Raw genomic sequence first — 23,060 nt, 5'->3', positions numbered from 1 at the left:
CTCTTAGAAAATAAGCATGTCATTTTTTGCAAATATTTGTTTTTAGCAAACAACAATAGAATGCTGTGATGTACTTTCACAAGCAGTTTCATCTTGGCATTTATTAGGTGTCAGAAAACATTTTTCTGTGACAGATAGTTTTATTCTACTGACATTTTTATGTCTGCAAAATGAACAAGATTTATTCACCCAATTAACATTTGAATATCATGTTTAGATATAAATTAACACCAGCTGCCTACCGCCTCTGTTTTATCTTATTTTCTGCACATATTTATGAAAAAAAGCACTGAAGTTATATGAGCAGCATAGAGGAGATGCATGTGGCAAAAAAAAGTATCTGAAGGGGTTGCAGCATCTTAACCAGCTATACTGTGGAATCCTCATGAATGTGAGACTTGTTAGACCATCATGCCCTCTGTCCCAAGCTGGCAGACAGCAGAGGTGTGAGGGAGATGGTCTAACATTTGCTCAGAAATCTGTTATAAAGGCATAAATTAACTTCAGAAGGATGTAATTATGCTCAGATCATCTGTGTGCAGGTAATATGAGAAGCCATGCATACTTGCCATTTTCTCTTTTCTGTTCAACCTGCAAAGACAATCCAGATAAAGTGCAGACATATTATCTAGAACAACACATTTTTTAAGGCAAAATTCAATTTGTCTCTTTAGATTTTGTTCAGTACATTTTTTTTGTACCTGTGAATTTTTGTACTAACACTTTTAAATTCAGATCATACACATGGAATGGATTACTCAAACTGTTAATGTAATTTACAGAAACTATCAAATATTATTGAAGCATTAATCATATTACAGTTAAAATTTAGTTTGTCTTCACCTCATGGACTTCACATAAGAGTGAAATGACAGGCAGCAATTACTTAAATAGTTAGTAGACTAATTACAATGTTTTACGTAGGAGCAAAAATCTGATCTGGGCATTCTGATGATTACATACTGAAATATGCCTGGATTTAGATTTCCCTACATTTTGAATTTTCTGCACTACTTTAATAAAATCCACTAAGTTTTTAATGAATTTGAATTGTGTTTTTTAAACCAAGTAAGCTTTCATAAATGCTTCCAAAAACTGTGTTCCCATAAATTCTTGTACCAGCTAAATTCTTATTTAACTGACTAGCTCAGAAGATGGGAGGCCAGATGCTGCATGGAGAGTATGTTACCAGTATCAAAACAGATGTGTCAGCTACAGAGCTGGGACCTACAACATCCTTACAAAAAGAAATGGGGCAGATGGGCAGTTTCCCCATCCTCTTTTGTGCAGTAAAGACCTTAAAGTCCACTGAAAGAGTTTTTTCTCAATATTTAAACAAAATAATAAAACATAAAAATGTAAAATATAATTAAATAGCTACATTTAAATGGTAAAATGACTGCTAGAATGAGTCATTTCAGGTAATCTGGCTGGAGGTCTGTTCTATATTTTAAAACTCCTCAATTTGTGTGGTCATCTGCTTAGGACACTGTAAGAGAACGAATTTCATTTGCAAGCTCCCAGATTTGCACAAAACACACATCCGTACTCTTCAGGCAGTTTCAGACCCCTTTTTCCTAGGGCTTCCAATATTAATACGTTTAGCAGCCCTGTTACACATTCCTGCAGCTCACCAAGACCACCAATACCCAGCTGGGCTGACGAGCATCCTGTCACTGTTGCCATTAGCAACAGGGGGCCAGTGTGCCACCTTGCAGAGCCAAGCAGCCTCTGTGCTTCCTGCCCCATCCTTTCCTCTGATGGAGCTGAACTCAAAAAGTTAAGCCAGAAAAAGAAGGAAACAGCAGCATCAGCAAGAGAGGGAAGTGAAGGCTCCAGATTCACCCGGCAGTACACTTTTACTCATCCTCCACCCACAAGAGCACAGCTGCTGAGGTGCTTGCAGGTTGTCCCCAAGCTTTATCCCAAGTCTAGCTGGGAGCAGGTGTGCAGAGAGAAGTGGAAGTTTGTGGATATATTATATACATTTTGTATAATTCAGCTCAATAAATAATTCCAGATAGTGAAAGGAAATAGCTGCTTGTGAATCAGGAAAGATTTACTGTACCTTTGTCTGGATCTCCCTGCCTGTAGTGCCACCAGTCTGGCACACAACTTATCAGTACTAACCCAGCCTCTGTGAAATGCAGACTCTGATACAACACACTTGACATCTACCCAGCAAGAAAGGTCAAAACAACCTGACAAGTAACCAACTAAGACACTTGAGAGAAAGGAGACAAAGGATGGGTGTCAAGAAGACCTAAGTATGGGTTCTGTCTTCTGCCATTGGTTCCATTATGGGCTGGAACTCAATAGTTTATCTGCCTTAACAGTTATCAAGAACTACAGCCTTTCTATCCCAATCTATCTAAAAATCCTTTCAGATTTGTATTATTTAAACTGCCTACAATATAGCAGATTTCCTGAGAAAGGCTTCTTGATGGTCCACTTGGGGTCAGTTACTTTATGTCACCATAAAAAAACAAAGTTAAAAATCAGATGGCTTAATGCCTCCTCACAGGAGCAAGGTGTGTGGCATTCAAACTTAGCAGTTGCAGCTCCCCACTGACCTGGCACCTTAATTTCTGGAAAGAGCAGAAATTCTTTAGGCATACAAATTTCATCTACATCTCCAGAGAAAATTTTCAGGATTCCCAAGTCACTGTATTCTGCTTTCTTGATGTTTACTGAGGACTTTAAATAATTTCTTAGATTTCCAATTAAAGATTATTTGACACTTGTGATGAAACAGTGCACGAACTGTTTTGAGGCTTCATTCTGCCATACTTTCCAAATAAATATTAGGGTTTTGCACTCTTAAGAAACCACTGCTGCAAAAGAAAAAACACCCTCACAGCTTAGGAGAGTATCTGAGTATACTAATTATTCACTTTTGTTTATGTCCAAAGACATGATAAAATCAGTTCATATGGGACGGCGTCTTAGGAGGAGCTAATTTTCTGAGCAAGGACATAGTGGTTACAATATTTTGAGTTCAGGGAGCAAACCTATAGGCTAGAAAGTGCATCTGTCAGGCTCAACACAGAATGAGAGTCATGACTCCAGGGTGGAAGGAATTTACATTATCTTACAAGCTCCCTCTCTCTAACCACTGACTAGCATCTATCTACATGTCAGAGAGCCAGTAACATTTTGAACAGGTCAACAAGAAAATCCCATTCCTTCTCTCTTCTAGAGGAACTAGGCTGCAGTACTTACTGACTTTCATTAGCTCTGCTCTCTCTTTCCAGTGCATAGCCACCACTCATGACCCTTCCTCTACTTTTGTAGGAAAAATGAGTAAGTGTGAGACAAGCCATTCTTTTCTCCATATGCAGGATAACTCCTGAATGATGCTTGTGCCCACCTCTTATTGTTATTGTGATTGTATTGCTGCTACCTCACTGTTGGTATAAGAGGTTTTTTAAAGTAAGGCTCAGACACTGATAGTTCAGTAAAAAAACAAAGTTCCTTGACATCTTTAGAACTAAGAAAAGGGGAAAACACTCTGCTGATTAAAGAAAGCTTACTGGACCTAGCCCAGCCCATCTGGCTGATGCCAGCACTGAAGGGGAAGGCTAATTGCCTATACCATCTGTCTCTAAGAGGGCTAATTGCTGACATCAGATAGCAGCAGGGGTTCATGCATTTCTTCAAATACCTATTTGGTACTCTCAGAAACCAGGAAAAGAAAGAAAGGCTTCCATTTCTGAATGGTACAGCATGCATAAGACTGATTTTGGAAAAATTACACCTAATTCTCTTAGATTAAGGCATTCATGACCACTGCCTTGAGCTCCTGACACAGACTGGGACTTCAGTAGGTCTGAATTTAGGGAAGTATGCCATGTGGGAAGTATAAAGAAGGAATGGAAAATGTTTATTAAGTATATACACTCAGCCTAAAAAGATCTTCCCCAATATCTTTCCAGACAGAGTGATCATGCTTATTTGCAGCTGAAGTATTTGTCCTGGCACAGAACAAGATCTTCCCTGTAAATCTATCCCAGAAACTACCAAAAAAGTTGAGTTGTCTTGCAAAGTATCTTACTTCTGTTGGAACTAAAATTTCAAACCCTCACCTTGCAGTGCCTTACATATCAAACTTCTTGTGACCAGAAAAATAGGTCTAATTCCAGAAAAGAAGTTATTTCATCCTATTTAGTCCGCAACAAGGATAAAGATACAATTCAACTTTTGTCCTTCTGCAGGAAGAAATGATCTATAATGTTGGAACACAAGTTCTAGCACAGAGGAGGGAAAAATGGATGTCCTCACTGCCACAAGCTGCTGAAGATGCCAACCACCCTAAACATGAGAGGGAAATCTCCCCAGCAAATCCACTGGCAGTCTTTTTCCTAGGGAGAGACTTTGAGAGGCCAAATCAATGAAAACTGGACTCAAATATCATGGGAGAAAGGCAAGGTTCAGTTGCTCTAGAAAAGTTTTTAAAGAGTCTATTTGGAAAAAAGCAGATTGGACAGACTGCCACCAGTTGTTATCATAACATACAAAGTGAGGGAATTAATATTGCAAAACAAGCAAAACTGCTTAGTCAGGTTGAAGAGAAGAATCATTATTTCTGAGGCAGGCCTCGAGGTGTAATGGCCCCTTTAACACACCGCCAGAGAGGAAGCTGAGTTTTAAATTCAAACTCTTGTGCTCTGCTGCTGGGGAAGGCAAGATGGGGCAGGGCTGTTGAAACACTGGAAGGGTTACAGCTCACCCTCACCTCCTGCAACAAGCTCTAATTAACATGGGGATCAGCATGGACAGGATTGCAGGGAAACCACGAGCAGCTCACAAGAGGCTTGTGAGGAACCAATTCTGTTGCTGAAGCTGCAAAAATGGTAGGAATTTAGACTGGGAAATGGAGGTGGGTCTCAGAACATTCTTCCTTCATTATCTCAGGTGAGGAATGAAGCTAATAGTACTAGTTGTCTGAGAAACAAGGTGAGGGACCTACCACATATTACCTCAAAGGAAAAAAATCTGAGGGCATTACCTAAAGTCTTCCTGATAGCAAGCTCAGGAAAAGATAAAAGATACTTTGCTCAGATATCTCAAGTGCTTGTAAGTGACTGTCATTTACACACTTCTGAAAACCCCATGCTGGGACCTCAGACAGCAGAGTCCAGGCTGGCAAATATCTTGCAGGGATGAGGGAGTTTTTCATTTTCAAAAGTAAGCTATCCATAATTAAAATCAGTGTACTAGATGAAAGCATTATAGGAAGAGTAACTACTGCCAGAATTTTGTATCTGTCTCTCTTCAGGAGTCACTGAATGTTAAATGCTAAAAAAGGATGTTAAATGCTGGAGAACACAAGTGACTTTTGAAATTACCTACAAAAAGTCCTTGTTTTCCATTGTGAAAGGTTCCCAAGAAGTGTTTTAAAACATAATTGCACTTGCAGGAACAATTACAGTTTTGTACTGCAAGGGGAGCTGTTGGCACATAATACTATGATTGTGCATTAGATCATCCACTAGCTGCTGTAATATCCACTTCCAGCTATAAGGAGTCATGTTTCAACACCTCCGATTCCCTGATGCTGACAAGCTAAACAACTTGTTTTGTCTCTGGGAGCTCTTCTCTGGTGATTAACTGCTTATGGTGAATACTAATTATATGAAAGTACTGTACAGTGGAAATAGTGTCCTATTTCCTCTACCTGCAGCGTCTCCCAACCTCTTCTGTAGAGACAGTGCACTATTAATGCAGCTAAAGAAGATGACATTTTTCAGGACCACAAATAGGTTTATCTGTATCTTACAGCAGAACTTTATCTTCTTGTCCACAGAACAAGTTTAAAGGCAAAACATTGCACACTTGTAAATGCCTGTAATAATTCCAGAAATAAAATTGCAGCAGGATGTGTGGAAATGAGTTCTGTTGGTGGTAAAGGCAGAGCAATGTCCCCAATTCCCTACATCCCAGTTTGAAAATTTACCCCAAATTATCCATTTCTGAAACTGCACCTCAGACTGAAATCTTTCCACCAGGGAGTCTGTGAGAATTTGTTCTTCAATTTTAAATCTAAAGTGCCTTTTAAAATGCTAACACTGCAAAATTAGAAACCATTAAACAATATAAGACAGAGAGTGATTAAATCTACGGAACACATTCAAAGCAGCTTAAGCTACTTTTTAATTAAAAAGGAAAAGATATCACTGGCAACATTCAGACATCTTTATCTAGATAAAGTTAGGAGATTATTCAAAACACAAAAGATGCTGATGCTACCATGCAGGAGACTGAACGAGATGACTTTAAGATTTCCATCCCTCCACCCAAGGTACAGAGTCTTCGGGCAGAGAGGAACAGAGTAGAGCAGAGCACAGCCAGTGCTGCAGTGTGATCACTCTGTGTTTGCTGATTAAAAATAAGTGACACTAACAATGGCCTTGGAGGGAGGCTGTGTGTTCCTCTTTCCTTCCTGACAGGATGGTGAGTGAAATCACAGTGGCCATAGCAATTGAGTAAGGGGTAACCAGATGTATAGATTAGGGAGGAAAGAGGATCAGCTAGTGTTTGAAGAGCTAGCTTTAGTAGGGAGAAAAAGGTTAATATCTTATTGGTATTATTTCATTAGTTTTAAGCAGTAAATTCAGATAGAAAATGACATACACATTTTAACCCCAGTCTTGTGGCTTGAATTCAGGTTTCAAATAACGAAATGGAATTCTACTGAAGCACTATAATTATGGCCACTTATTTTTAGCCAATTTCAAACCTGCACCTTTAAGTTTACATATTCATTTAAAGAAGAGAACAAGAAAAATGACCAGCAGTTTTAGTCAACCACAGGCAAGATGCCAGAAGCCAAAGATCAGTCTCCTTCAGGCTGAGATGATATCATCTACTCCAAGGTCCTGAAGCCCTGTGTTGGAGCATTACAAAATTCACTGGCAAACAGTCTCATCTCTTATGTTCTTGTTACATATGATCATTAATCTGTTCCTCGATTTAAAACAAAAGCTGTGTTTTTAACATCTATTGCATCCAACATATTATTCTTCCCTTTAACTAAAGGAATATTGGTCTTACCTAAAAAGCATGCCCTAAAATAAAGCACAGGTACTTGGTAGCTGCTGGAATACAAGACGTGATATTCATAGCGAATCACTTCTCCTGTTGCACCGACTCCAGCTACTTGAGAATCATCCAAAGGCTCCTAAAATGACAAACATGAACACAGTAATACACTGACTTTTGCATCTGTATCAAGAGAAAAGTAATTACTGCTACAGTAATAAATTCAATAAATAAATATACAGAAGAGAAGTAACAGCAATAGCCCCTTTCACAGCATTACTCATTTGAATTCCTGAAGGAATTTTTAGATCAATACTGGCAGGAAAATCAGAAAAGTCCAAAACCAACAAAGATATCTTACAGACTTACTTCCACAGACTGTGAACTAGGTGTAAGCAGTTGCAGAACTGAGGTCTTCCCAAGTACAGGCTGCTTTTGTACATAATAGACAAAAGCCCTCTAAAATCTTTATGGCACAATAATTGGTACAATACGCTGACTATACTGCTGCATCTCTATATACATTCAGCACAGACATTTTAAAAAGGCAATCCTTAAATAATCTGGTTTTGTTTGCCAAATGACAAATCAGATTTATCCATCAAAAAATTCTCTGTTCTACTTTCTTTAAAGGCTTTTTGCCAGAGGTTGGTTTTGCTAATAGTTCTTCTGAAACTGAGACATTTTTTTTCCTCTTAATGTATGTCTTAGGTGTAAAGTAATAAAGCTTATTGTAAATTTGAAATAAATCAGAGGACACAGCACTTGCTGCATTGAGATAGACCCCAGCTGCAGCACAGATTTCCTAACTTTCCAAATTAGTATACAAAGAGTGCTAAGCACCCAGTTGTTTTGACTTTTCTGAAACCTGTCAATACTCAACATCTCTGAAAATGGAAATGTTAAATTAATAATGGCAGTAAAATTAAATGTTAGAAGAAACTTTCCAGACATTATGGGTGTGGACTTGTTTGGTTTTCAAAATCCTGAATTTACATGCATTAACTAAGGAACCATAATGCCCCACAGGTTGGGTGTGCATTTCACAGCTTGACTATTGCCAAGCAACTGTGAATATTGGCTTACAGTTTCTGTACAAGCAAAATAACAATAATAAGAAAAATGAAGAGAAAAGAAGAACCAGCATCCTTTGAATACCACACTAGGCTAACACACAAGAAATTTAAAGAGATTTTGCATTTTTGTCTCATATCCTCTCCCATGAATCAATCTATAAAGAGGTACAAGATTTGATTAACTGTAACAGTTATGGCACAGAAAATACTTCCAATCTTTTTTTCGATAGCCCACATAAAAGTTATTTCCCCCAGATTTACTACATTGAAAACCCAGTGCTGCTGAGGCACATGGAAGAAGATCATGAAGGGAGAGCCCAGACTCTGGGGCCCAGACATTTTTTGACATTAAACTAGAAAAAAACAGATGCTTACAGAGCATAAGGCTTCTGGGAAATCTGGGATAACTGCAGGAGTGGTCAGTTTTAGCTTACCAGGAAGCAGGTATCTAAAGCACTGAAAGTGTTCTCAGTGTTAAGCTAGTTTTAAAAACTGTATGTGTCATGACAAAAAAGACAACATGCCAGAATAACAATGATGATTACTTTATCTGCCTTATGGGCCAGGTGAAGTCAGGTATGTTATTCCTGGTTCCCATGTAAACATGTGACAGACAAGGTGTTTTTCTGCTCGTACACATCATGCTCTCTGATGAGATGTGGAATACAGAGTCACTAATACTAAAAAAAAAAAATCACAAACAGATTATAGTAGTCTGAACTTTCTTTGAATCTGATCCAATTCCAATGCTTTCATGAGACAGTAAGAGGTAGTACAGCAGCATGCATGTGGCAAAAGAGATTGGCTTTCAGGTTTGTAGGGGTGGGAAACATAAGGAGTCAATATTCAGAGCTGAACCAGCATTAGAATTTAGAAAACCCTGCTGGATCAACCTCCTGGAATCAAAATCATACTGCTCCATAGACATTAACATTTCATCAGATAATATGGACTTGACTATTGCTTAATCACTAGCTTACCTCGCCCTAAAAAATATTCCTTCAGGAAATTATAAGACTGTGTGCTCATACTGTGTGCTCAATACTACTGTTCTAGAAAAAAATCCGTATGTATTCCCATGCTTCTACCTCTTGCTTTTCGTATGTAAGGCTAAAATTACTCTTACATGTGTACTGATATCTAATTTGTAGTGACTTTAGACTGAATGATAAAGGAACGATATTCTTTATTACTTCCAAACACTTAGGAAAAGAAGTCAATACTCATTCAAAAATGAAATACTCAAACTTGTTTGTCCTTAAAGAAAACACTGTTTATAAGAACTCCACTTATGTTCTCAGAAAGCAATACACTAAGCTAGGAAGAATTTCAGCATTAGAAATTCAATTTGCTCACTTAGCAGGGATTTCACCTGGTAAATAAATCCCATCTTCATCTGCTGCATTAGGTAAAGGAAAGCAAGGGACTTTCTAATTTTAATTCTCCTTGAGATGGCCACTGGATGATGTTAAGAATTTTTGCTATTACTAGACAGACACTAGACAGTGAGGTACTTTCCAAAGCATCCTATTACTTCTACAGAAAGGTTATTTTATACAGAAGTGGCCTTTCAAGAAGCTTTATAGAGCTGGATGGCAGAAGAGGCAGCAGAGAAGGGTAGGCTGTTTACTCTTTTTCTTTTTCTTTTTTTTTTTTTTTTTCCCTTACCCTGAATTTTTTGACTGATAGTTTAGGCAGTTTCTAAAATTAAGCATTCAGCTGAATTCACAGGTCAAAGAAGCTTTTAAACTGACATTCTTCTACTCTGTAACAAAACGGACTTCACTCTGCTACCAAGTTTCTACACCTATTCAAAATATGCTCCTGATAGCCCCATCTTTGTTTCTGTGGTTTCTTGTTACAAGTGGGCACGCTGTATTTGTGATCTGCATATAAAGGCACATAGCCGAATCCTTCTTAGGGCTACTTATAATCCCCTTTACTCTCCGTAAACAGCAGTTTCAAGACTTCTTACATAAAAAGATACAGCATCAATGTGTAATCCTCTACTTTACAGTCTCTGTAAGTAGAACGCACAGTATTTGTGCTGGGAAAGTACATTTTGGAGCCTGAAAGTTTTGATGGTATCTCTCCAGCTGATGAGATGAACTCTGTTGATGACATGAATAAAGTAAGCACAGTTATTTCAGATGATCTTTGAAACATCTAAAAAATCTACGCATGGCTGAATAAAGCCATGCAGCCTCACAGAGTTTTATATCAGCCCAAAAGAAGAGATTTATTTTTCACTCTTTAACCAACTACTGATAAAGCCATAAATATAAAACTTACAGGAAAAAAACCCACAGAATTTTATTTTTATGGGTTTTTTATGATGTCCTATTGAAACTATTGCTTTAATTAATTGTTCCACTTTTTTATGAACACTGTTTTCCTCTTTTTGAGCTAATGCTGTTTTAGTTACTGTACTAGACAAAACCAAAATCCATTTTAACTTCATATTTTAAAACTGCTGCAAAACATTTATGTATGTACACAGATTACAAAACAAATCCATACTTTTGCTCAGATCTTGTAAAGACAAAACAAACATACCTGCATTAAAAAAAAAAAAAAAAAAAAAAAAAAATTAACAAAGAAGGGGTTCAGTCCAAATTGCAGACATTAAAAATGCTATTAAGTGATTTGATTTCTCAATTTTTTGTTTCTGCTTTGCAAATTTGCTCACATGGCTGCCATGCTTCAAGTTAAAATTGTGAACCCAGGATTTACCGACTGTTTCCTAAACAAATTGGTAAATTGTCATCAGGAAGCATCTGCTCCTCTATTGCTCTCATATAAAATCCTTCTTATGTTATCATGATGGACTATTGAGCAGATGTTTAAAAGCAATGTATGTATTTGCAAAAAGATAAGCAGCAACTACCTAATTAATTACATTAGTTCCATCATAAATGAATTACCACTAAATTTAATTGATAAAAAATTGTTCTCAACCTTTAGACATCCCCTGAACAAATTAAGTGGATTTGTTCTTCTTAAAATGCTAAAATATTTAAAGAAATAGAACAGAGATGTCACTCTGAAGGCAAAATAAAGCATTTCTACTATTTTTATTCCTCCTGGTGAAGAAAGCAACTTAAAAACCCTTGGTAACAGGGTTACCAAGTTAATTTGACCATAAAAGAGAGTTAATAGTGTGCTTTGACACGCTGCAGTAGTAACTGTGGTCCCAAGACTGAGGAGCAGCAGGAAGGTGTGGGTTACAGCAGGTCACCTTTGAGGGAGGGCTCCAAAGGAAAGGGAAGGGACGGGGAAGTGACAGGCTAAACTGGGAAGGGACAGAATCACCTGATAAAAATGGGTAAGGAACGGCTGAGCCAGCCTTCCCTGCTCAGCCCAGATTCTCTCTGAAATGCAGCAGCAGGCCCTGATGCCCTTTTTTGGGGAAAAGCTAAGAGAAGCAGTTTAAAGAACAGCAGGCGCGTTTCTCTTGGATCTCAAGTCACTGTTGTCTTTCTCCTAATTCCCATGTTCCTCATCTCTTTTTCCAGCTGTCTTGACCTCTATTTCCTCTTGTTGCAGGCCAGCCTCCTGGGAAATTCTCCTGCAGGAGTGGTCTGTGAGCAGGAAAGGGAGGAAGAGGTGACGCAGGCACAGTTACTGGTACTGCTAGTTTCGTTGGGGGGGGGGGAGGGAGGTGGAAAAAGGAGATGCAGTCCAGACTGGTAAGCAAATATGATTTCATTGCTTGGAATTCATTTATACTTAATTTCATTTCAGCCTCCAAAGCTGAAAACAAACGTGCTGCTGTTCCTCCAGCGTGGTGTTTCTCTTCAGGGAGGACTGCGAGCTACCGTGTGAAACACAAGAGCTTTCAGGGAGCAGATCCCCTCCCCGTTCCACACTTTCCCTTTGGCAAAGAGGGAGATGTGAACATGCAAACTGAATGGTAGGACAGTGCTGATCAGATAGAACTAAAGCCGAGCTTAATGTGGAGGGTGTGGCAGCACAGAGAGATTACATCTGTGCTCTTTATTCTTCCTCCTGGGTGTTCTCCACATTTATTTGGACCATGTCTCACTTTTTTGCCTGCAGCCCCCACAGGTCTAGTCTCTGCAGGTCATTCTGCCGCCGGTTTTGGTCCCTCCCCTGCAGAGTCTTGAGTCATCCCCCACCCTTACACAGACCTTGAGTCTCCAGATCCTGGCTTCCCTTCCCCTTCCATACTGAAAAGGCAGCACGGAGTCACAGTGGTCACCCACTCGGGTGGGTAAGGTGGAAAGCTGTACCCCTGAGCAACCTCATCCCCAACACCAGGTCAGATCATTATGAGCCACAGGATGGCAGGAGAAGACACGAGCTTGCCTGGTTAAGGATGAACTTTTTGTACACACAGTGCCTGCACTCAAGTCTCAAAATGAAGTATTACTTGGAAGTTGCAAGGAGGCCTAGAAAAATGAGAAAAAAAATCTCCTTGCAAAACTCAGCGTGCCGAGAAAAAAGACCCCAACAAACCAAGACTTGCAGGAACCTCAAATCCAGCCTAGAACATGAAGAGTTTTTTTATTTTAATAGAGTAGGAGAATTTCAGTTTGCATGTGACTGTCAGTACCTTCTCCTCACTGTTAAAGACTCATTCTATGCTAAAATGTATAGGTTCTATTCAAACTTACCCACTGTATCATGGTCTGTAAAAATGCATAAGAATGCGGCCACCTTCCTGAATAAGAGGAATAGTGTACAAATGTATTTGCCACCAGTTGCAGTATTTTTATATACATTAATAAACTGCTCTTTTATGTGAAATACATATGGGAAAACCAACAATCACCATCATTAGTGACACATAAAACAGTATGAGGATGAGAACAGTTCTAAAAGAACAATAAAGTTACCTGATCGATTTGTTTTCTGTGTGCAGCTAAAAAAAAAACAAAAACCTTCCCACAATCCTGGATTTCTTCAAATTCACTTAGCCAAGTGAAGAACCTGGTTAAGTGCATCCCCTCAACAACAGAGAAAGAAGGTGGCTTTTAAATTAGATGCTGATGTTACTAAATGCCATGACCAAGGAGCTTTCTTTTCAAAAGTGCAGTTACTTTGAAAAGGCACCATGCTATCACTGCAGAAACCCAGAGGTGAGTTAATGTAAACAGGCAATGGATTCCTACAGGCACAGAGATCTCTGAAATACTTCATTTCCCAAAGGAAAATCTTCTGACTGCACCCTGACCATGACACTGTTAAGCATCCAATCATTATTAGAATGACTATTCCCCAATCATTATTAGAATTACTATTTTCCACCTCTTTCCCCCCAAAAGGGACTAATAAAACATTATAATTAGTAACAAAAAAAAAAAAAAAACCACCAAAAAAATCATCAAAAAACAAACAATCAAACAAAAACAACCTTTTGTCATTTAAGGCATCACAAAAGACCAAAACCAAGGCTTCCACCACAAAAAAGACATGGCATATAAAACTGCAGTAGTCCCTCATGCATTAACAACCAGTGCTAATAGCTGGAAATTAGATTTGTCTTTTCATTGCTTTAAAACCACTATCACACAAATGAAAGCAAAATCTATTCAAGCAAAAGAAGCAATGGACCATGTTATAAGAACAGTTAATTTTTTCTTCACATAAAGGTGGGGAATTCTTTCATAATAACTTTCCATTCTTCCCAGGCTGTCACATATAAAATGCAGAATTTGGTGGCTTCTGTCCTCCCCCAGAATAAACGTTTTCTTCTTTTATTATGTAGGAACTGAAAGACTTGGTTCTGAGCAAGGCTGAAGCACTGAGACAGAGTTAGGAAACCTTTTCTGGTGTAAGTAACAGTTAAAACCCAGCAAAGGGAGGGAACAAGGCAAGATAATCAAAGGAGCAGGAGAGACATGGCCCATGTGCTGAGGCTCGATGGACTAACCTAGACAGTTCAGGATTCTTAAAAGAAAGGTTCACACAGAGCTGCAGGCATAAACCTTTCAGAGGAGCCTCATCTGTAGGCTGTAGGGATGCATTCAATTTCACCACCCACAACCAGTTCATCAATACTTTTCCTCAGGATTAAGGGGAGCAGAGAGTCTTCAAAGCCCACGAAAATCAGAGCAGCTCGGTGTAAGTACACATTGTTGCAGTTAGTTTGCAGTAGCTAATGAAGTGAAAACATCAGAATTCACACACAAGCAGTTATATATAAATGATTTTTATCCAGACAAATATAAAAGCAAACTATCCAAACTGAAGTATTTTCCTATTATCTCTGTCATTATCTGGCATTTGCAGCAATTGGGCAAAGTTACTGCTTCAAGGTTAAGTAGCAATTCATGAGATTTTTTTTCTATTTTTGAATGGGAACACTTCTAGGACTGGGCTTTATGCTTCTTAATAATATGCTTTATAATAGGCAAAAATTTTTTACAAATTGCTACATGAGAATACAAAGGTTCAGCTGTATTTTAGGTCAGTTTTATTTTTTATTTGGAAGAAGGATTAATTATTATTTCTGCCTTTAGAATCTAAGCAGCAACCCCAGTTTTGGCCACGCAAATCAATGTGGAGAATCACAGCAAATGCCTACAAACCTTTACTTTATAAAAGACAAACTCAAATCCTCATTAATTTCTCAGATGGGAAACTGTATGAAAATGCTGCCAAGACTGACAGTGCTTAGCAGTAATTCAAGTGAAAAAATTACAGACAGAAATGCTCACATTGTCACAAAACCTGGCATTACAGAAGCAAGGAATCTGAACTTAAAGGTTACAATTAAAAGCAGCTGAAGGGGAAGCAGAGATGGTGCAGTTCTGGAGTTGCTCACTGTGTGATGCCTGCACTGATGCCCACCCAGGACAGTAAGAGAAAGGCAGTGCCAATGGGACAAGAGAATTATTGCAGTAAGTTTAAGAGTTGCCTATTAAAAACTGCCTGCTTGGAAAAGGAATTAGTAACTGATTAAGTTAGTATCTGTCAATATGATGCAATTTAAAAGTTACCTGAGATGTTAATCTAAGCTTAGCCACAGTCTATGTTGTATAAGCACAAAAAGTTAAAAAAAAGATAATCATAATCAACAGAGCTTAATTACAAGTAGTTTATTTGAATATGAGACCCAATTGAAATAGCTATACATTAAGGCTAGAGCATATGTATTATTCTCTTATTAAGATAACAGGAGAGAAAACTAAAATATAATCTATTTCAAATTCAAAATAATCTTCATTCAGAAATTTCACTGTTTTAATTTTACAAAAATTTTATTAAAAGTCTGAATTTGTTCCTATATTTAAATAAAAACTAGTAGCATATTAGGATCCAGTGATATTTTCTTTTTTGTAAATGCCTAAATATAATACATCTATATTTTTCATGGAAAAGGGACAGACTCTACCAAGTCAAACAAGCTCATCTTGTGCTTGCTCTGAATGTGAGATATAATGCATGTACTTACTTTCTGCTCTCCAAGTCATTGTTACATAGGAAATGCAAAGCTCTGAATTCAGATTTGGGCAGGTTAAAGCTTCTTCAGCTCATTTTTAAATATGAAATATTTCCTTTTCTTTCTTTGTAAGAAAATTCTAAGTACCCATAAATATAATGTTATCAAATGTCACTGATCACAACCAGCCCAAATTTATATTGGAGACATTCATAGTAGATGGAAAAGAAGCACCAAATGAATTCTTTTATTAATGTGATCTCAAATGAAAACTGCCATGCTGTATTACATTATACTATTAATTTCCACTAATCCAGGACATAATAGATCTCAATGCAAATGTAACTGCTAGCAAGCTTTACAAAGAAGTAATTGTAGTTTGACAAAAAGCAGCTAAATTTCACAGAATTCAAATGAGATGACACAATGCAATACATTCTTGCAATTAAAAATTGCCTCTTAAGGCATCATCTAAGCTATATTCCTATGTGTGAGTAATACAGCTAAGAGACTGCTGTGGAAAAATAAAGAGAACACACAAGTTGAAAAGGATCTCAGCTATGTAAATACAGCACTAGGTTTTACAGGATTCAACACAACTGCACCATGAAGCCAGCTGTCCTGCAAATCTAAGGATTTGGAATTTGCTTCAAAATTCCTAGAAGCCAAATAGAAAATTTGTATGATTTACAATGTTTCTGTCTGGAGTGAATCCTCTAACAGCCTGTATCTTCATGCAAACTTTGTCTTATTCAACAGGAAAGCTCAGTATGGAATTAGGAATACTCAAATATTTTAACAGCAGTATGTGGTGGAAAACACCTGTAATGGTCAACAATACTACAAAAATACCATGACCAGACAACACCACTGTAGCATCATTTTTACAAAAAACAAGAAATGGCACACGCTGCACACAGCTACATTCTGCCAAGCTGATATATAACATTACTATAGAAATTATACACAGATGCAAGACACACATAATGGGTGAGCTGATAAATACAATTTATCTCATTTAGGGTATAATTCTTGGAGCTGAATTGCTCAGTATTAGGTGGAGGGACCTGATGAGATTGTTCTGAGTACAACTGCAGTATAACTGTTCAACAAGACCTAACTTTTTCTTCAAACTTTATATATAAGCTATGTAAAATACTTCAGGCAACTAGGAAATTGTTAAAAAAAAACGTTCAAATGTTTATTTTTTGGGAGCAGCAGAAAACTTGGGAAGGAACAGGAGAGATCAGGATCAGAAGCATGGGGCACAAGAATTTAGGAAAGAGCAGCAATTCTGTGCATGTGCAAAGAACCAGAGTGCCACTTTGACTGTTCATAGAATCAAAAGCTACTCTGGATACTGGACTTAATTTACTCCTTCAATTTGATTAAAGCATCTTGGGGACTACTTCGTATTTCTCCCTATTTACAACTAACTGAAATCACAGCTAAGACAATGAAGTATTTAATTGGTTAAATTGCTCTTGCTTTTCAAAACTGAGATATTCCAACTGTCCCAAAGGCATTTATCTCCAAAACAGGAAGCCAAAGAAGAGAGCAGTCAGTAATTCTAATCGTGTGCAGATCTCTTGGAAAGTATTTTCCTAAACATTTGCTGAAAGAACCTTTTATTGTATTGCATGCTGCTGCCTGTACCCCAAATAGGGTCCCACAGAAACAGCTAGATATTTACTACTTAAAATATTTCTGGTTATGTAAAGGAATTAATCTAGAATCAACAAAGAGCATGCTTCTCTAAATATTAAACTTTAGCCATGTTCAAAACAAAGGATTTAGGGGGAGAAAAAGCAACTAAAAATACATTAAATATACTTTTAACATCCTATTCAACTAAACTCATAAGGCAGAGGCAATGGTAGTGTTGCAGCAAAATCAAAGACACACTTTCAATGATTTTTTCCTAACTTTTGATTTATAGGTTGCTGCAACTCAACTGCAATCTCCGAAGAAATAACTTTAGAATAGAAGCCTGGTGAACATATGATATTTCAAATAGTACTGCTGAAGCCCCTTTCCTTTATGTTTCAGGTAAAGGGGGACCTCTGGATTTTTGACTTTACTGCATCTGGAAGTAATATAGGAGCAGAGCAAGAATTTATGGCTGTGGGAATCAGTTCCCAAGTACCAGGACCTTTCATATGCTGAATTGTACCGGACTATACACCATTTATGGAAAAAAAGTAAATGTTGGCTTTTTATGTGAATGCATTTTTTTTCATATACATTTGCACACTTATGCACAGCATGAGTGTATCTCACTCTAGAAATGTAGATTATTTTTTTTAAAAGCAGATGGGAATTTTTTCCTGAAGGACTCTTTATCTTGTTCAGCACACAGAACAGAGTCAGCAGCAGAACCATATTTTTCATTCTTTTCACCCATTATGCAACTTTCAAGCCCGGGATCAAGACAGCATGAGATACTCCACTATATGTTCCTCATACCAAGACAAATCATAAGTCCAAGTTTTCTACAGAAATGACCCCAGAGACAACTGCACCAGGCTAAGCTTTCAGTGGGAGTTCTGTGAGGATTTGACTTCTCAAGGGAAGGAAAGTGAAGCCATAATACCACAGTATTGACTGGCAGACAACTTTCCAACTAACTTTTGAAAGTTTGGGGATGTTTTATTGTTGGGAAGCACTCATACAAAACTGACTTTTCTCAACAAAAAGACATCATTTGAGCACCTGTCTGTCACATGCTTACAGTCATGTCTCCTATAGTTAGTGTTTAAAAACATGAAATCAGGAGAAAAAAGCCTTGTGAGAGAGATTTCTCTGTCACTCTGAGAATAAAACTTCAAGTGATGAAATAGTAAAATGAAAAAATAAAATAGGAAAAAAAAAAAAGCATTAGTGGAGAAGAAACATGATCCTTGAAACCAGCACTGCCAGTTATTGAAAAGACTGCATTTGAGTTCTTCAGGAGATGGGGAGAGGTCAAAAGCACTCACAGTGCTGATTCAAGAAATCTGACAAGATGTGAAGAATCAGACTTCTGGTGGATGGCTGGTGCAAGACTTGGAGCAAGATATTACCACAGCTTCCCCACTGATAGAAAACACAGGCAATGAAGTGCCCACATACAAGCTGTAAATGCTACAGAGAAATACAAGTAACACAGATGAAGATATGTCAGCTTAGGTGAAAAATCATCTTGGTAAAGAATTCTAAAAATAGGTTCTATAAGAGTACAAATACAGCCAACAGGATTTTATTTAGATAGAAATCTTTCAAATACTGTTAAGAGAGATTAGTACTGCCAGGAACTGCAGTTCTAATTTTGTCAAGATTCACTTTTACTTAGATGCAACACTTGAATTATTTCTTCATTTAAAAAATCACTAACAAAAAAAAAATTTTATGTGGATTTAACAAAGTTTCAAGATGATAAAGGTACAGCTGCTTATGCAAAAATAAACCTGACTCTACAATCTCAATTACACAGAAGTTCAAATACAGAGAGATAGGTGCACACATGACATCAAGACTATTTGAGTGCCCTGTCTTGCTGAAACTCTCAAAACAAACGAACTGCCAGAATGAAAGTCAGGTGGGAATCTCTCCACTCTCAAAGTGGCAGAGAAATTTCAACCCTCTGGACAGAAGACCAGAGTGAGATCTGCTTTCAACGATCAGCTAGGAATTCTGCAAACTACAGAAGTGGCTGCTGCTATTTTACAACATCCTATACCACTTAACTTGGCATGATGAACTGACAAGTTTGTTTCGGCCTGCAATATGCAGATGGTGACAAACAGGTCTGCTGTGGATCTTCTGTACTGAGCATCTGTTGAAAAACACTGTCCATGTCCTTTCAAAACATATGCTAAGATTTTTTGAAGTATTTGAGGAATTAAGGGTGATAATGAGTTAAAGCAGCCAAGTTAAAAAGGTGAAAGACTAGAATATGCAAAAGGCTTATAATTATTTAAAAGAGAGATAGAAAAACTTCCCAAATAATACACCTTGAACCACTGAAAAAAAACTCAGTGTAGGATAAAGCTGCAGACTGAAGTGAGTGAAGAGTTACCTCAGGAATTATACCAAGAGCATGCCAAAAAAAAAAAAAAAATGTACAGAGAACAGAAAAGAGGAATGACAAGGAAAAAAGCCACACCTTGCAGACTAAGATAAAAGTAGAAAGTGAGAACTGCCAAAACTCATGAATGTACACTACAAATGGCAAAAGGCTCACCAGACAGAAGAAGGGGAAAAGTTGTACAACTATTAATACTGAGGTTCAGATGAAAAATAACAAAGGAACCTCCTCAGACCCCAAGTTTCAGGTTTTGCCTCAGTGACCAGTATGTGCCTTCAGAGCATTAAGGTAGGAAATGGAAGCACAGCATAACAGTGAGTTTAAAGGTAAATTCACTCCATGTCCAAATGGAGACCAGTGATGAGTGGTGTCCCTCAAGGGTCAGTACTGGGACTGATGCTGTTTTACATCTTTGCCAGCAAAGTGGACAGTGGGATTGAGTGCATCCTCTGTAAGTTTGTTGGTGACACCAAGCTGTGTGGTGTGGCAACACCACATATGCTGGAGGGAAAGGAGACCATCCAGAGGGACATTGGCAGGCTTGGGAAGAGGGCACATGCCAGCATCATGAAGTTCAGTAACACCAAGTGCAGTGGGATGTATCAGAAGTAGTGTGGCCATCAGGTCAAGGGAGGTGATTCTCTCCCTCTACCCTACTCTTGTGAAACCCCACCTGGGTACTGTGTCCAGCTCTGTAGTCCCCAGCACTAGAAGGACATGGAGCTGTTAGAATGTGTCCAGAGGAGGACACAAAGATGATCCAAAGGCTGAAGCACCTCTCAAACAAAGGCTGAAAAGGTTGGGTTAGTTCTCCCTGAAGAAGGCTCCAGGGAGACCTTAGAGTGACCTTCCAAATACCTGAAGAAAACTACAGGAAAGCCTGGGAGGGACATTTAACAAGGACATCAGGCAACAGGACAAGGGATAGCAAATTTAGGCTAGACATTAGGAAGAAATTCTTCAGTGTGATGGTGGTGAGATACTGGAACAGGTTGGCCAGGAAGTTGTGGATGTCCCATCCCTGGAAGTGTTCAAGGCCAGCTGGATGAGACTTGGAGCAACCTGGTCTAGAGGAAGGTGTCCCTCTCCATGCAGGGAGGGTGGAACTAGATGATCTTTAAGGTTCCTTCCAACCCACACCATGCCAGGATTCTGTGATTCATCCCAGGACAGATAAGCAAGATGTATCTTGGTCACTAGCAAGAGAGCCAAGGAGGGGGAACCAGAACAAGAGTCCAGCTTAAAAGACCAGACACTTGAAGGTACAGACACAACAGAAAGGGTTTTTCCTAAGTTAATCATGCTGATAATGCTTGAATTCAGAACAGCAAATGAAGTATCTGCATTAAGGAAAGAGGGGGGGGAGAAGCTACTAAGGCACCTGTTGTTTGACCTCAATTTATCCAGGAGTTAGAAAGATTTTTGAAGGGAGTGAGTAAACATATGGAGCTACACAGAAAATGGGATAAAAAATAACATTGGTGTACCAAAGCCAAATCATGCCAAACTAACTCAGTATCTTCCTCTGGTTAGATGACTAAATTAGTGGACAAGGAAATTCAGGATATTCAATCTGTCTGGATTCAGTAAAATATTTGATACTGAGCCAGATGGAAAATTATTTAAATTGGAGAAGATTGGGGTTATTTTAAAAATGTAATACACAAGAAGCTGAAAAAAAGGGTAGACAACAATGGGATAAGCAAAAAAGTAGAATTCTTAACCAAGAGACAGTCAAGTAACAAAGCACCTCTAAAATTGGTCTATAAAGTAATAGTTAGTTAAAATATTCTTTAATAACCTGAGCACAAAAGCAAGAGATTATTGCTGACAAATCTTGCTGATGATAGGAAGCTGGGTAGCACAGTCAATAGGAGACAGAAACTGTAAAAGGAAATGGGAGTTTACAATACAAGTGTTGCCACATCAAGATAACTGTGCAAGCTGATCTCAACTCTGCTCTCACTCCTTGTCTCAGAAGTATTAACAGTATCAACAAAACAGAAGACAAATGCCCCTCATTCTCCTACTTGCAACTTTGGGTTTCTACACAGAGAAAAGAGGACTCAAAATGCTGACCAAATACTGCACTTTCCATTCCACAAGAAATCCCAGGTTTTGACATTTGTCTTTTCCTTTAATCAACGTAACAGTTTAATCAGAGTATTTTTCACACAGCAAAAACTTGTTAGAGATGGTAAATATTAAAAATGTCAGTATTTCCCAATTAAAGTCTACCATATAAATCTGCTGAACTGATTTACTTAGAATCAGCTGAGCATTTGGTTTGATAATCCTAGTAGTGTGCATGACCTAATGCATGTCTGATCCTTACACATAAAATAGGGGTTTTAGCCAGCCTCTCTCTACCTTGAGGCATTCAAAGGTATTTCACTACTCTAATGGCCACACAGTCAAAGGAAATACTATACCATGAAAAGTTTTGGGGTTTTTTTTACTGTAAAAGATCTAAAAAACACAGCTCTGCTGGGCAATGCAGCATACTGCTGAACTGTAGCCATAAAAACTTCCAGAAAAGTTTAAGACACTGTCACACTTCCAGTAGGACTAAACTGATCGGAGGTAAAATACTTTGTTTCCATTCATCTAATTAGAACAAGAAATACCTGAAGAAAATTTTAGTTGGTAGGAAATTAATATTCCACTAAAAATTTTTCTAACACCTTCTCCTCTGCCACAGTGTTCATGCAGCATTAAGCAAGAGGGAACAGCAGATTTAAAAACCGGGCTGCAACTGTAACTCTGAAAGAAGAAAGTCACTTACTAGTCAAAGAAAATCCATTTATTTCATCTGGGTATCAGGGACATTGCAAATCCTTTTATAAAGCTTATAATGCATGGACATACTGACCATACTGAAAAAGTACTTCAAGAGCCAAAATATGCATTTACATGACAGAATGTGGAAGCAAAATTAATTTATTGCAGCTGACCACGCAGAAGCATACAGTTAAAACGGTTTTGCTCTTTGCCTCTGAACACAAATGATATGAAATAAAATAATACCAGAGGTCTAACTTCGAAATAGCTCAGTCTCCAAGGTCTAGAGCTGAAGCACCTATCACCTCTATAGATCTGTCTCATACATCAGCTAAAGAACATAAGCTGCACAGCAACCTGAAGACCTGGCATCAGCAGCCTCAAGCATGCTGCAGAAGGTGCAGTCATGCTGTGGTTTTATCAACCAAGTTTGTCTCACCTGGGACCAGGAATGATCCTACCTACCACACTGTAGATACTGCTAATGATGCCTCTTGAACTTTGCCTACAACAGCAGCACTTTGCAGGCATGGCCTGATGTTAGAGCTTGACTAGTTCATATTTTCCATATAGTTGAGACACTTCCAAGTAGCTTCGTACATTTTTTCTAAGACAACTTTTTAAAACATCTGTATTTCAACAGAATATTCCTGTACAATATTCCTGGTTTTCCCTCAAGTATAAACGT

The 23,060-nt window shown here is 38.2% G+C and overlaps 1 protein-coding gene across 2 annotated transcripts in view; it reads right to left on the bottom strand.

The window, feature by feature from the left end:
* Window positions 1–23,060, bottom strand: part of ATG10 (autophagy related 10) — an 82,998-nt gene that overhangs the window by 22,940 nt on the left and 36,998 nt on the right. For both annotated transcript variants that reach the window (XM_071730384.1, XM_071730385.1), the window contains exon 4: window positions 7,054–7,180. In XM_071730384.1, the coding sequence (XP_071586485.1) occupies window positions 7,054–7,180 (127 nt within the window). The remainder of the gene's footprint in view (window positions 1–7,053; window positions 7,181–23,060) is intronic.

This window comes from Heliangelus exortis, chromosome Z (assembly GCF_036169615.1).
Source record: "Heliangelus exortis chromosome Z, bHelExo1.hap1, whole genome shotgun sequence".
Classification (NCBI taxonomy): Eukaryota; Metazoa; Chordata; class Aves; order Apodiformes; family Trochilidae; genus Heliangelus; species Heliangelus exortis.
Note: the sequence above shows the minus strand (reverse complement) of the source record. Positions and strands in the feature narration are given on the sequence as shown.